Consider the following 15,901-nt stretch of genomic DNA (forward strand, 5'->3'; position numbering starts at 1 on the left):
CTCCTTGTCTCTGTCTAGTTTCTTTTATTGTTATTTTTAAACTTGCAATTTCAAAATTAAATCATATAAAAAAATTTCAAACCTGTTGGTGAAGAATGCCACCAATGGAAAATTCCTGTCATGTGTTTCTACAAAAACATTCTGTACCAAAAGATTTGGGCAACAACTATGCTGTTAAAAAAAAAAAATTAAAACAGAGGTTACATACATATTTAATGACTTGTTCTTTGAAGCATTAGAATACCATTCTGTTTCCAATACAGCTCACTTATTTTTGTTTCCTTTTTTGTTGACAAATATGTAAAATATCAGAGCTCATTACCATCCTGTTAATAGTTGGAACTCATTAGAAAAGCCTGTTCTGACACTCATATCTTCCTGGTAGAAATGCAAAATGGTATAAACCCCTATAGAAGATAATTTTCCTTGGTGTGAGACTGAGTCTACTAATAAACATTTTGGAAAATATAAATCATTATTATAAGTGTATTTATCCTTGATTCAGCAATCCCATATCTGAGAATATATTCTACAGATAACATTTGCACATGTATATATGTATAAGATTACTTATTCGACATTGTTTTTAACAGTAAAAGTTTGGAAACCCAAATGCCTATCTAAAGATAGGTTAAATATAAACTTCAGTATAGCCACACATTGGAATTCTATGGAGCTATAAACAAAAACAAACATACAGAAAGAATGAGGAGCTCTCGCTGTGTACGGACACAGAAAGATCACCACGATGCATTGTTAATTTTAAAAGCATGGTACAGGACAGTGAATACAACATGCTATCTTCTACATAAGGGAGAGAAATACATTTATATTGTACTTGCATAAAGAAATATTACAATTAAAATGATTTTACTATAGAGGGTGGAGTGGAGCAGGGTGAATGGGGGCACAGTACTTTGCAAGGTATGTTTTCTTTTTAACAAAACAAAAACAGTTTAATATGAAGACTGTATATAACCTGAGTTTTATATCATAGCTGAACAAGCCCTTCGGAAGGGGAACATATGTAAGAAATTAATTTTTCTGCTGAACATAACCATTATTTATCCTTGTTCCAAAGCTTCTAAACATGATGATACTATTTCCTTCTATTACCACCATTCTAATATTATTCTGTTGCCCACTAGCTACCATCTCCACACATTCATCTATCATTAGATTCATAAAAGAATCAAATTCCCACAATATTCCTCAGACATGCCTGCCACCATTTACTTTCAATAATTTCCTGTCCACGCATTTTAAACTTTGGGCTGATGAACCTTACTCATGGTGCCTGCCTACTTGGCAGGCTTAGAGCTACCTTGAAACAGAATTCTGTTTAACTGTATGTATGTTTGTATTCTGTACGGCTTTTTATTTCATTTATTATCTATGTAGAAAAATTAAAAATAGGAAGGAAGGAAGGAAGGAAGGAAGGAAGGAAGGAAGGAAGGAAGGAAGGAAAGAAGGAAAGAAGGAAAGAAGGAAGGAAGATAGGGAGTGAAAAGGGAGGGAGGGTGGAAAGAAGTAAAAAGAAAACCTGTTTTTTTCCTCCTACAAACAAGGGAGGGACCTTGCTGTTGTGCTGATTAGGAGGTGAAACCAACCCAATCATTGTGGTACAGCCACATTCAACATAACTGATGGGAAATAAAGCCAGGACAGTCCTTTCTTTGCTGGGGATCCTTTTTAATGGATCCCCTGACATGTTTAATGGTTCCTGACACATTTGGCAACAGTGTAGAAGTAATCAAAGTAGAATAAAGAACAGCGGTTGGAAGACAGAGGAAAGGAAGAGAGAATTCTATTCCCTGTTAATTAAGAATTCAAACAATGAGAGAAAAAGAAACAAGCCAAATAAGCAGATTCACCTAGCAAAGAAAAGCTCTTTGGTTTTAAAAATTTTCTGACTGAAGAATATTTTCTCTCGATGGCAGCTGAATTTGTACAATTATCACTACATATAAATTTCAAACCATTCAAATGTCACATTTTAGAGAAGCATTGAGCTTACCTTCAGGGTGTTAAAGGGAATTCCTAAAAGAATTATGGGCTATGCATACTCCCTTTCTTTCCCCTTTATTTTAAGGGAAAAGTCAAGGCTGCCCATACCACTAATTCTACCCCACAGGGTGGAAGGAGAACTCTGATACAGATCAAAAAAAAAATAATAATTAAGGCCATACCAGGGGTCATTGTGCTAGAATGCACCTTCTAAAGGATGTGTGGAGGGGATCAAGGTCCTCATACTCTTTACATGATTCCTGTTCACTCTCCTGAATATGATAAGCAAGGACAAAATGGAGCCCAAGGATAAGGAGAACATGCAGAAGGGCATGGCTCAGCGCATTAATCATTTGCTTCAGGGCTTCTGCATGGTCCCGTTCACCAAAGACAAGAGAGTTTAAACACTAAGACTAGAGGTTGAAGGGGACTTTTTTTCCCCCTGTAGAACTCCTGAGACCATATATTCTTTGATAACCATGTATGATGGTAGGAGGCTAGACAAAAGTCTAACGAGAAAGCCATATGGTAACTCCAATTCCACCCTACACAGGGGATATGACTAATAATACAAATTATTCCTCTTATCATGAAGATAACAGGAGTCTTAAGAGTCAACCTTAAAATCAGAGGAATCATAAATATTTCTCTTTGAAAATGAAAATAAATCTCATTACATATATCCCAAAACATACGCAGAAACAGAAAATGACAATAGTTTGGGAATAAAAAAAAAAGAATAGTTAAATGCAATACTCCAATAAACACTGGTTTCTACACTAAGCTACTGAATCACTCAAAACTTACTAAGAGTAAGTAAAACATAAACACCTCCAACTGATTTTTTGAACCATTAGAGGCATTTATGAATAAGCCTACTATATTATATACGATTCAGAAGAGAAACATATTCTGTGTGTTCTATTACAATTTTTTTGAACATTACAGTTTTTTGGCACAAATCTTGAAAACCTTTCAATAAACATGTTATTTTCTTATATACCATTTCTTATCATTTTCTTAAGCTAATGTTTACTATGTGCTAGGTACTGTTTAAGCACTTTATATAATATATATCTATACATATATCTACATATATATAGATATATATATATATTGATTTAATCCTATGAGTCAGTTATTATTACTATCTCTATATTATAGAGATGAGAAATAAGGCATAAGGGGGCAGGCTCAAGGTCATACAGGTGGAAAACTGGCATCCTGATATATGTCTTCCAGCTTTAGAATCTGTTAATTGTATTTAACAAATCATGATTTTGTTAAAAAGCAAAGAAAAAAAATTGTTAGAAATGTGAATTCAGCCCAGATACTCACATTAAGAAAACGGCCCACATTTCCTTCTTTTGTGGCATCCAATAAAAACACATTTCCTTTACTGAACTTCTTTAGACAATCAGTTGAAGTATTCTTGGTTTCACTTGACAACTCTTTATCACAAAAAACCTGCTGGTATTGACATGCTGGAGGTTTTTCCTCCTGGGGTTTTAGCATTTGAACCTCGAACTCCTTTATAATATTCTGATTATCCGATGTGGTTGCTTGGTTATATCTGTCCTCTGGTGGAGTTTCTTCTCTACATTTAGTTATGTCTATTACATCTGATTCAATCAACAGACTGTCTTCAGAATCTTCAACCTGGGTTGAGCGTGAGTCTGCTAATAAACATTTTGGAAGGAACTGTCAGGAAATATACTTTGCTAAGCAATAATGCTGAAATTAACAATACTAATTAAAAGCTGGTTGCTTTAATTATCACTAATGTGTTAAGATAGACAGTACTCCAATTTTACAAATGAAAACTTTGAGCCTCTAAGGGGTTAAGGAATTCATCTGACCCACAATAACAATGAGAAGTGGAGTAGAAACCCAAAAATGCCTAGCTCCAAAGTCTCCCCTTTTTTTGCTATATAATAATGCCTTTTTATGAATCTACATGATGCTTCTTATTACTATATTTAATCTCTACTCCTCACAAACTGACTTACCTCCCTTCAGCTTTGGAATCTGAATTTAAGTATATCCTAAACAGCTGTAACAGTGGGTATTTAGGGAACACAGTAGGTCTTTAACACCCAATTAAAGGCCTGAGAAGATCCCATCAAAGTCACCCTCTATAATAACTATTACCATGGGCTTTGTATACATAGTTCTTGGTGATTTTGCTATAGGACCATTCAATAATTACACTTTTACAAAGATTAATACTTTAGAAGATGAACTGCATAATCGTTTTTCTTATCCAATAATGAAAATGTTTTTGAGAATATTCAAAAGTATGAATACATATCAAATAAGTAAAATCATTTATTTTAAAAAAGCCACCATGCTACTCAGTGGCAGAAAGAAATTATATTTCTCTAAAATTAATGCTGTGGCTGCTGTTCCTACATGTACTCGTACCTTAATCACGGATTACTTGACCTATAACAGTACATAACTAATTTTTTTTAGTGTTTGCTATATACATTGCAGTGGCCAATGAAAATAACAAAGGAACTAAAAGCAATAATATTCATGGTTCACATGCATTAAATGTTGAAGTAAATCAGAATGTTACCCTAAAATATGCCTCTTTGACAAAAGAACTATTTTGAGCTAAAGGTGATCGAGTAGCATATGAGGGAAAAGCTCTCTGCTTCTCTTTGTCTGCCTAAAAGCAGGACATAAATTTACAAAGGTATCCCTCCTCCTACCAAGAAGAACAGAAGTTAATCACTGGAGACAACTTTAGACCTTTATCATCCTACAGATAGAATCAGAGAAATCTACAGAACAAACTTTACTGATTAGAATATATCTACCATTGGTTTCCCATATATTTGTCACTCCTAGAGACTCAAGGTCCTTTTCTTTTGTCTTGTCACACTTTTACAACTTTTATTCTTAAGATTCTAGATAAGCCAGAGTTCTCAGGCATCTTTTTGAGTTATTCATCTCTGAGTCCCCTCTTATCCTCAGGGGATACAGGACCCCCATGGATGCCTGAAACTGTGTATAGAACTGAACACTATAAATACTATGCTTTACTCTATATACATATATCTACGATAAAATTTATAAGTTAGGGACAGTAACAGATTAACAATAATAAAATAGAACAATATAATATACTGTAATAAATTATGTGACTGTTACCTCTCAAAAAATCTTATTGTACTGTATTCACCCTTATTGTGATGTGAGATGATACAAAGCCTCCATGATGAGATGAAGTGAGGTAAATGGTGTAGCGTTAGGCTACTATAAGGGTGACTGGAACACAATCACTGCAAAACCATGACATCAATCTGATCAGCAGGATGGCAACTAAATGAGTAATGGGTGAGTAGCATATATTGCGTGGATACCCTGGACAAAGGAATGATTCACATCCAGGGTGGTATGGGGTGCAACAGCGAGAGAACGCATTGCGCTATTCACAATGGCACACATGAATTGTTTATTTCTGGAATTTTCCATTTAATATTTCTGGGCTGTGGTTAATGGCAGGTACTGAAACCATGGAAAGAGAAGCAGTGAATAAGGAGAACTACTGTATTCACATGTGTTCCACATACAACACACATGGTGATGTTAATACACAGTAATAAACTTGTTTGTTTTTCTCTTGTCAATCTGCCTTTTTAATTTAAAGGGCCCCAGACAGATAACCTAAGATGGGTAGAAGATGATTTTCCTCCCACATAATAGTGAGGTAATTATAATATATAAATACCCTTTCTTGATATATTTTTCTGTCAAGGAGCTGCCGTGCCTCCCCTAATAATCTCCATCCTTTAAGACCAGGTAGGGAATTGGGAGCGCAGATACAAGGAAGCTCAAAGGGAGAAGAGATAATTGCTGATTATTTCTTCAAAAAAGGGTCCTTTCTCAGTGATGTCTCCTCACCGAGGGATATATTGAAATGCAAAAGTACCAAATTCTAGGTTTGCCAAATTGTGATATTACTAATGGCAGTCTGGTAACACTGAAATAGAAGAATTCGGGGTAGCAATATTTTTACTTTTTGTTGAGCTGCATCAGCTAAAATAGGGCAGGAGAATGCTGTCTTAATTTTTAAAGAGGCCTCAAAAAGAGAATGGTTGCTTTAGAAATGCTTTCAAAGCCATATATAACACTATAGACTACGTAGACTAACCCCACTCTTTCCTGCCATATATGAGGTCGCTGGTGGCATCTAGATAAGGGGTCAGTAAACTTCTATTAAGGGCCAAATAGTAAATATTTTAGGCTTTTTTGAGCCATATGGTCTGTTATGACTATTCAGCTCTGCTGCTGTTGCGTGAAGGTAGTCAGAGATAATATGTAAATGAATGAGTGTGGCTATGTTCCAATAAAACTTTATGAATGCTAAAAGTATAATTACATACAATTTTCAAATGTCATGTAATATTATTCATCTCCTAATTTTTTTTTTTTCAGTTATTTAAAAAGGTAAAAATCATCTTAGCTCACGGGCTGTACATAAATAGTTGGTAGGCTGGATTTGGCCCACAAACCATATATAGGTTGCCAACCTCTGATTTAGACAAGCAGTAACTTTTGTAATAAACATAGCATGTTTGTTTTGGAGTCTGAGAAAATAAGCCACAGCTATTGAACAAGAGAGACAAAAAAAAAAAAAAAAAAAGAAAAGAAAAAAAAAAACAGAATAGGCAGGCATAGAGTGAAATAAAGCCTACTTTTTGTTTTCTTGGCTTTAGAGTTCAGATGTACTTGTGTTGGTTTAAATCCATCATTATCTTCAGAAGTGACTGACTTTAAGGAAGCAAATCCCTTAAAAGAAGACAAGGAAGATATCTTTACTTTCTAGGTCAGGAAAAGGAATTTAATCTAGCAATTAGGCCTCTTTTGTCAAGAGTCAATCTTCACAGGCTGTAGCTACTACATTAGTTTTAAAAGTCTCGAAGCTGGAATCATGAGGACTCTTAGGCATGATGCAGCCCTTCTCGCTGTGCTCTACTTCTAGACATGACTTGTTAGTACGCTACAACTCTAAGACTATGAAGACTGTCAAAAACACTATTTAGGCATTAAAATTCAAGTATATTTGTTTGTACCCCTTAATTCTGATACCAGACTATAAATTTAGCTTCAACTATCAGTTGTACAAAGATACTCTGACTAGTTTCTACTTCAATAGAAGGGGGGGGGGGTTAAAGGAATTTCCTATCTTTATGCATTGTAGACACTGCAGTTACTTTAAATGGTAACAACTTTTAAAAAGGGTTATCTCTTTAGCACAATGCATGAAACTCAACTAACTACTCAGTAAATTATGACCATTATTATTATTCAAGTACTTATACGATCAATATTTATTGACCCTTAAGTTGAAGTGTCAAGCATGATGCTACCCAATGTTTCTGATGTTCACCTCATTTAATCCTCTTAACTGAGTATAGATACTATTATCCCCACTTAATAAAGAGATGGTAGACGCAGAGATGTCACCTGGCTAGTAAGCAGCAGAGTTGGAGGTCAAACTCAGGTCTATGTGACCCCATGGCCCAATCTTTTCATAGTTATGTGATACTGAGGAGGTTCCTACTGTAGGGTTAGTAAGTGGAGGGCAAAGTTTGCCCACCACCCAGGGCAGTTTTTATTTTTCATCGATGAGCCCTAATGTGAACTATCATTGTCTGCCTCTGTTCTTCTCCTGCACCTTTCTCTGTGTCTAAGTTATAGTCTTTGACTATTCTTCTCAGTGCAGACTGAAAAGTGTACCATTGGAGGCAATCATATTGCTTTCTGGATGATCTTTCATTAGGTCATTTCTTCTTTTTCATACATCTTATAATTTTATCTCATTAGCCTAGATTACTCCATCCTTTTTGTTATTTTTCTTATCATTATCAACTTGAACACTTTAGCATCCATAAATTCTCAGAACTAGATAGCTGTCTCAGTGGAACACACTATCAGATCATGACCAACATTCTCCTTAAACATCTAAGTTGGGAACATGCCAACCACGCTGGAGGATACTAAGTAAATAAACCATGATCCTTAATACTTCAACATTACATCCATTCCAAAACAGTAAAAGAAATCCTACCCACTATTAACACAAACAATTTGAACTAAGTAAAACAAATGTGAGATAATAGTTAATGTTCTTTTAGAGATAATAGGTAATGTTGTTTACCACCTTTTCCCCGTTAGGTTGAATAATGGCTATCTTGGCTTTTGGACTTCTAATGACTGAATGATACTGAATTCTGGAAACATTGTTACTTTTCATTTCTCTGAAAAGGAAAAAAAAGTTATTCTGTTTATTAGACCTTGAAATATACATAATATCAATATTACCAAAATATCCATTAGAAATTAATCTAAATAACATCTATGCCTACCCTTTACCAGAAGAAGGAAATATAATCATATTTTAAAGTCAATCATTTTAAAGTATGTTAAAAAAATAAAATATTTGAAAAGCTTTGGAAAGAGAATGGTGACAGAAAAAAAAAAAAAAAGAACTGCAAAGTATGACATTCATAAAGAACCTGATTATGTCACAAAATTTTTAAAGGTAAGATTCCAGAAATGGGATACTGAAGAAATAAAGTATATTGGCTAGATTTTAAAATCTAGTGTCTTAGATTTCTCACAATGTTAAATTTACAACTGTGTAGCAAGCAAGTTTACATATGAGATGTACAGGAGTTGGTGGGGAGTAAGGAATAAAGAGAGGGAAGAGAACCACTCTTGCTCAGTAATAACAGATCAATCTTGATCAGGTTCCTAAGATCTATCTTACTTACGTAACAGTCTCTTTTGGATTATTATTGAACTTAGGTGGACATTCTTCAGTCTTAGCATTTCTAGGATGTGTTTCCAATTCTAATGAGATAACTTCAACCTCGCAATCTGCAACATCTATTTTCCTTTTTTTTGAAAACATATTTTCCATATTTTCTTCTTTTCTATTTTCACCAATAGCATCAGGTTTCTCAGTGTTAGATCTGCTTAGTAATCTTCCTAACAAAGTAAAAGAGTTTAATAAGACAAAAGATAATAGAGTAACTGCTAAATAACAAAAGGATGTTTATTGTGCTCCCTTACTAAAGAATCCTGTGAGGACCGTATTTCTAGAATGAAGATAAACACATTAAGTCATCTTAGAACACTACTGTAAGAAAAAATAAAGGACCAGTAAGAGAGTTCTTATCTTCCAGTACATTAAAAAATATAGGGTGTTTTAAAAAAAAGCACTCTTTTGTTTTGGTATAACTTGAAAGAGAAGAGAGTTAGCTACAAAGATACAAAACAAAAATATAGATCAGAAAGCATTCTAGAAAATTGAGAGGTGAACTCTGGTCTTAAAATCGCAGTTTGTGTCTTAAACATCTTTTATCATTTAAAACCAATACTCTTTTTATAAAGTGACCTACTTAAATCTGTGGTGATATGTGCCTATTATTCTCATATTAAGTCATAGTGTAACATTAAAACCTTAGTCTAAAGTCTATGCATTTTTTTCCAAGGGACTTGAAATTATAGTTACCAACTGTATCAGAGAGCTACCTTAGTTGTCTTTTTTAGCAATGCAGATAAAGCCAATGATATTCTCTGGACACTATTTGGCATTTTAGAGGCAGCTGATTTTCATCACAGTTTTTGAGAAATATGAGATGAATGTCTAGGCAAGCTGTGTAGTATATTTGTCTGTGAGTGGTATGTGGTGGGGATCCTAGTGTGACTATTCTGAGTTCTGATAATTCTTGCCCTCACCAAAGTGAATCTGGAAATTCAGATGAGGTTGCTCTGATCCCTGCTGCCTAGCTGCAGAGGCTTAGTCCAACACATTTCCTCTAGACTGGATCCGGAGCTATGCTTCCCCAGCCTTTCTCATTTCCTGGTGCACACAGAGAGAGGATTTTTGCCTGATAACTTTGGGGTAAATGTTCAATAATACTGGAGAATGACTAGTCTGGACTGGGGGCTGTGGCCCCAAAGAATCAGTAACTGCACAACACAGTGGTTGAGTTTCGCTTAGAATGTGAGAAACTCTGTAGAGTCTCTGAAATGGAGTGAGCTGCTGCCTACAGTCATGGCCTGAATGACCGCCACATGCAGGTATTTATTACAAAATTAACATTAAATTCTAATAGCTCAAAACATTAGAGCAGCCTTTGATTGATAACCTTTACCTTAGCAAGTCAGCCATTTAGTTTTCCTATTTAAAAAGTTTTCTTATCCCAAAGCTATGGAGGAAAAAAAAAAGTGCTTTACACACCAACTCAAGTTTTATCTTTGAGCTTACTTTCTGGACCATCTAGTATCTCCCTAAGGCATCTGATCCCTTCAGGACTCAGTTCCCCAGTCACTTTCCTTCCTCTGCTGCTCCTATATATTATTGTTGCTCTTGTCCTTGCTATAAAGTTTCAATAGCCTGACTAGTAAAATGGAGATTCAGAAAGATAGATCTTACTATATAGTACTTTGAAAATAAACTTTTGCTTTACCTGAATAAATGCAAACAAATGTCCCTCTGTCAATGTCATCTAGGCAGCGTACCCCCCATCCCTTCTTCTCAGTTCTGAACACCTGCAGCCTCACTTGAGGTCCATGCTGGACAACTCGGTTTTGACACATTCGTCGATTACACTTGCACAACAGGCTGCATTCATAAATACTGTCAATACAATATGCGAGAGAAAATCAGGCATCCTAAATTAAAACAAAAAGCAATTTATATTGCTACCTCACTAATAATCACTGAAGGAGGCAGACTACATGTGAAGGAAGGCTCCAAGAGCTAGATTATTTGGGTTCCTATCATAGGTCTAAAATTTACTAGCTGTGTGATCCTGGATGAGTTATTTAACCTCTCTGTGCTTGAACTTTCCATTTTTAAAATGGGGACTATATGATATACTACCCTCATAGAATTGTTTCATGAAGATTAAGTGAGCCAACATTTACGAGGTGCTTGAGACAGTATCTGGCACATAGTAAATATCAGCTCTTTTAAAATGTCTAGGAATGTCTCAGAAGGAAATACCTGGGAAGGTAATGTCTAAGAAGAAAAATGTTTACTTTTTAATAACAACATCCTTGAAAGAGTAAAAATTCCCAATTCTTAGATAACCTTTATAGTGTATATCTTAATGGGGAAATGGCTGCCCCAGGCTAACCCTAGAGGTAGAGAGCCAGGTTCAAAGCAAATGAGTGTTCAAGTACACTCTGCATGATACATGTGTGCTCTCTGACTTCCATTTCCAAGAACAATGTACAGGTTTGTTTTTTCCTAATTCCTTTAGATATTTGGTATGAAAAAATTAAGATTTCACAACATCTATAAGACAGTAGGCCACAATAATAAAGTACCTGCTTTCAAAGACACAAAAACTCTACAACAAATCCTCAAGGTATCTTACCCAGTAGGTATGTGTCTTTGTAGTCTTTTATATGTATAGCCAATGGCTACTTTATCACTTGACAAGGGGCAAGCCTCAGCATTCCTTGCTGTCATTTGAAGACATGCACATTTCGTTCTAAAAGGAAGGCAATGAATGGAGAAGTCAGAATAAAAAAGCACCAAATTAAGAGACTGTCTTGATTAAAATATAAATGATACAGTAAAGGATGTGACTGTATTTAGGATAGTCATTTGTCTCGCAGACAATTGAACTTCTACCAGAAGTTTATAAATAATTATAAACTGCCCTGTTCCTCTATTTGCTCATGAAATAAATACTTAACTACAGTTTTTTTTTTTTAACTTTTCAAAATACATTCCTTTCTTTTCTATTCAGCAAAAGCTTGTTTGTGGATATTCCCCTAGGTCCACTCTCCTACAATGGATAAACTTATGTGTGTTAAACTTGAAAGGATGTACATAGTTTTGCAATGTCTTCAATTATCTTTCCTTCTTTCCAATGACATGAAAACAGACTGCAGAGACTGATGCTGGGTATCTAGTTCCTACAATCTGTTATTCATAATGTTGCTAAACAGTAAATATGCAACCATAAAATTTCTTTCCCTCTATTTAAATGATTATCTACCATGATAGAAACTTATAACTTGATATGGAGTAAGGAATCTGGGTATCTCAGCTATAAATCAGGTATGTGACTACTGGTGAGTTGGTTAAAATCTCTGGATCCATCTCTTTGTTCACAAAGTGACTTTAAGATTTTTTCCTCTGTGATTCCCTTCTGCATTTTTTCTGCATATATATATAATGCATACATAAAAGTGGTGGCTACTGTTTGCAACAGAAAAAAAACAATAAAAAATCCATTAATTTGGATTCTATTTATAGGTATAAGAAATCTAAAGTTATTTTTTTGATAGTTTTTGTTTGCAAAATTTAAAGGTACAGAAAAATACAAGTAACAATATACCATTCATATTTTTACCACATAGAATTAGCTGTCATAGTTTAGTCCTTTTTTCCATATATATAATTTAAAGCATATACACTATTTATATAATCTTGTTTAAAAAATAAAAAAAATTACAGTTAAACCTAAACTCTCAAAAGGTTTGATGCTGCATCCTTTATATTTTTAAATATGTATATATCTACAAACAATATATTGATACTGTTTTTAAAAATTTACTGTAGTTATTATCCTACAACTTGCTTTTTTCATTTAATATTATGTTTTTTGAGACCCAATTTGTGTTCAATACAAATCTAGTTAATTCCTTTTAACTTTTCCATAGCATTTAGATATACAATTAGGTTGCTTAATTAAGTTGTTTGGTATACAATTAGGTTGCTTCTAGTTTTCAAAATAACAAACGATGCTACAATGAATATCCTATTATGCACATGTGTAAGCACCTCCAGAGTAGTAGCTATCAAATATTTATGACTATGACCCATGGTAAGACATATATTTTCTTCATTATTCTATACAAGCATACATATTTATATGTGTGTACGTGCATAAACTGAAATAAATGGCATAAAACTTTACCCTTATTGTGTGATACACTTGGCTGTTTTTTTTACTACTTAATTTAAAAAACACTAGTTACAACCCTTAGATAATTTTACATCCCACTACACCTATAGCTTGGAAAACAATGCTCTCGATATACTTAAAAGTGCTATTGCTGGGAAGTAAGTATGCACATCTTCAATTGCTATATAACTGAACGGTCCACTCCCTCTCTCTGGTAAAGAACTCTAGTTTTACATTTATTTTCCTACAACATTTTCAGCTACTATACCTCTTTTTTGTTCTATTATTTCTGATGAAAAGTGTGTTGTCAGTCTATTTTTTCCTATCTGATAGTGTTTGAGATTTACTCTATAGCTATTAAGTTGGATTGTGATATATTTAGATTTACATTTATCTTATTTTCCCTTCTTAGTACACAGTAGGCATTTTTACTCTGACGACTCTTGTCTTGAATTCTGGAAAATTCTCAGCTATTATCTCTTTGGCGTTGCTCTTTTCTTCATTGCAGATGTTATGTTACAGTTTATTTTATCTTCCACGTTTTTTAACATGTAAGTTATTTTCCCTATATCTTTCTCTCTTTGCATTCTTAGAGATCTGTTTTACCTTGCAATTCACTAATTCTTTCTCCAGCTACACTAATGCTAACATTTAGTCCATCTATTTTTTATTTCAATGACCATATATTTTATTTCCTATATTTCCAAGTGGTTCTCTTTCATATATATATACCTTTAATAAATGACCTCTTCTTGTTTTATGGATGCTAATATTTTACCTCTTTGGACATTTTAAACATACCAATTGTAAAGTCTTTCAATCAGATTCTACATTTATCTCTGATTCTTCAGGGATGAATTCTCCTATTTGTTGGGACTTGAGCTGCCTTCATGGTCCTAAATGCCTCTGTGTGCTGTAACTGTTTGATATTGTACCTTTGGTGGGGTTTACTCCTAGTGTTCCAAAATCACATATAGTCAAATTATTTAAAAAATTCTCTTAAACTGATCACAGAGTAAACACTGACCAACAGTTTTTATCTCCAGCACTGAAAAGGATTAGGCTGGGCCAGATATAGCTGGGTTATATTTAGAGGCAATGCTAAAAACAACAAAAATAAATAAACTTATTTTTAAACAGAATTGAATTTGGCACAGTGAAAGGTTTCCTTTATGATAAGCCTGAAGGAACTGAGTCAAAACGAGGTTTTATATATCTCATTTAACATTCCCATCTCAAAGGATGGTGAAAAATACTATCCATACTATTTAAATTATTTCTCTTTATCTCTCATTCTTTTGCCTAGTACAAGAAGCTAAATTTACATTAAATGTACATATAACATGACTCCATTCTATATGTCATACCTATAAAAACACATATAGTACACACCTTTAAAATGAAATGATTTTAAAGTCCTGATTGTTTTCATTTTCTTAATGGAATGTCAATGTTATGATCAAGAGATTACTAATTATAAGTACTATTAACTTTCTAAAAAAGTTGCCAGGAAATGATTTGTAAAAGCAAAACACAACATATAACATAGTGGTTAAGAGCATAGGTTTACACCCTGGCTCTTCAATTTGTTTGCCCTATGACCTGAAGACTGGCTTCTCAATTTCTTTATAACAAAAAAAAAATAACATTACTGTCTCATGGAGTTTTATGAGAATTAAATAAGGAAATGTATGTAAAATAATTGTCACAGTGTCTGGCACTGTTCCAATGGCATTAGCTGCAATTGTTGGTATTACGATTATGGTACTAGCTTAAAGGAAATACTCATCCTTGGATGAAATAATTTTTAAATTACTACAATAACTGGCAAAAAGTTTTCCTTCCCATCGCTAGTGAGAGAATGCATCTTTCCATTTTAGACTCTTCACGAACAGTTTTAGACAAATTGATACATAGCAGGACTTCTAGACAAGTACCCCTACATCAAAACATTTTATGAAATGCTGTATTTTTCTACTCACATGTCTCTGCAGCCCTCAGAACAGTCACATGAATCAGTAAACATGTTGGAAAAGCTGTTCAGATAATATGCTCTTGGCCACATAGTCTTTCTGTACTTAAAATATGGAAGCTTTCTATTGTCAATTTCATTACAGAAAGAAATGGGCACCGATTCCACGCCATTGCTAATATCCACCTCGGAAACAATTTCTTCTTGCTTTGGGTAATTCCGAGTCAACTGAACATAGGTATTGAAAGAAAAGTTATCTGTAAATAAAAAGTTACACTCTGTCTCAAGCAGGTAACGAAAAACTTCCTCCATGTTTCGTAGACTCCTTCCACAAGGGGTTTTATAACTCACGTGGAGTGCTGAAGAACGAGAGTTTGTCTTTGCATGTCGTCTTTGGAAGTGGCATTTGATTGGTAGCTGTAAAGGGTTTTCTCCCTTGATGGTAAGTGGCATTTTCATCAGACAGGCGTCAGAGCAGTCATGACTTTGGTAAGATAAATTCAAAGATGATTCTTTTTCTCTAAAGTCTGTAGCTTTATTGTCCAGAAAAGGAATTTCTTTATTTTTTGTAGATCTGTTTAAAATTATTTATTTATTAGGATCTCAAATTTATAGTACAATTCCCCATTTTTTCCCCCTTTTTAATTGCTCTCCCCCCAAGTTCCACCCCTGACCTATGGATATTGCCATTTCCCCTTAAGAACTGGATCTCTGAAGGCGGGGCGTCTCCTCTAACATGCTTGCAGAGTGCACCCAGGGCCTGTCACACCCAGGGTATGGTCCATGGCTCCACCTGGGGTGCAAACCCAAGACCTTCTGCATGTAAAGCAGATGTGCTAACCACTACACTGTGGAGCCACCCCCAATTCACCATTTTTAAAAATTACTGCACACTAAGGTGATAATTAGTTCCTATTATTTTCTTCTTAGACAACATTAAAATAAGCCAGACACTGAAATAAACATTTACTAG

General features: G+C 34.4%; 1 protein-coding gene across 7 annotated transcripts in view; it reads right to left on the reverse strand.

The window, feature by feature from the left end:
* The window catches only part of LOC107510017 (SET domain bifurcated histone lysine methyltransferase 2), an 86,471-nt gene that overhangs the window by 38,867 nt on the left and 31,703 nt on the right, over positions 1–15,901 (reverse strand). For 5 of the 7 annotated variants that reach the window (XM_036228556.1, XM_016143116.2, XM_036228560.1 and 2 more), the window contains 8 exons: positions 14,939–15,502; positions 11,415–11,531; positions 10,500–10,669; positions 8,796–9,012; positions 8,183–8,279; positions 6,714–6,807; positions 3,346–3,686; positions 83–171 (listed from right to left, as the gene is read on the reverse strand). In XM_036228556.1, the coding sequence (XP_036084449.1) occupies positions 83–171; positions 3,346–3,686; positions 6,714–6,807; positions 8,183–8,279; positions 8,796–9,012; positions 10,500–10,669; positions 11,415–11,531; positions 14,939–15,502 (1,689 nt within the window). The remainder of the gene's footprint in view (positions 1–82; positions 172–3,345; positions 3,687–6,713; positions 6,808–8,182; positions 8,280–8,795; positions 9,013–10,499; positions 10,670–11,414; positions 11,532–14,938; positions 15,503–15,901) is intronic. The other 2 variants (XM_036228557.1, XM_016143118.2) reach the window with 2 other exon arrangements.

Source organism: Rousettus aegyptiacus, unplaced genomic scaffold (assembly GCF_014176215.1).
Source record: "Rousettus aegyptiacus isolate mRouAeg1 unplaced genomic scaffold, mRouAeg1.p scaffold_m13_p_11, whole genome shotgun sequence".
NCBI lineage: Eukaryota > Metazoa > Chordata > Mammalia > Chiroptera > Pteropodidae > Rousettus > Rousettus aegyptiacus.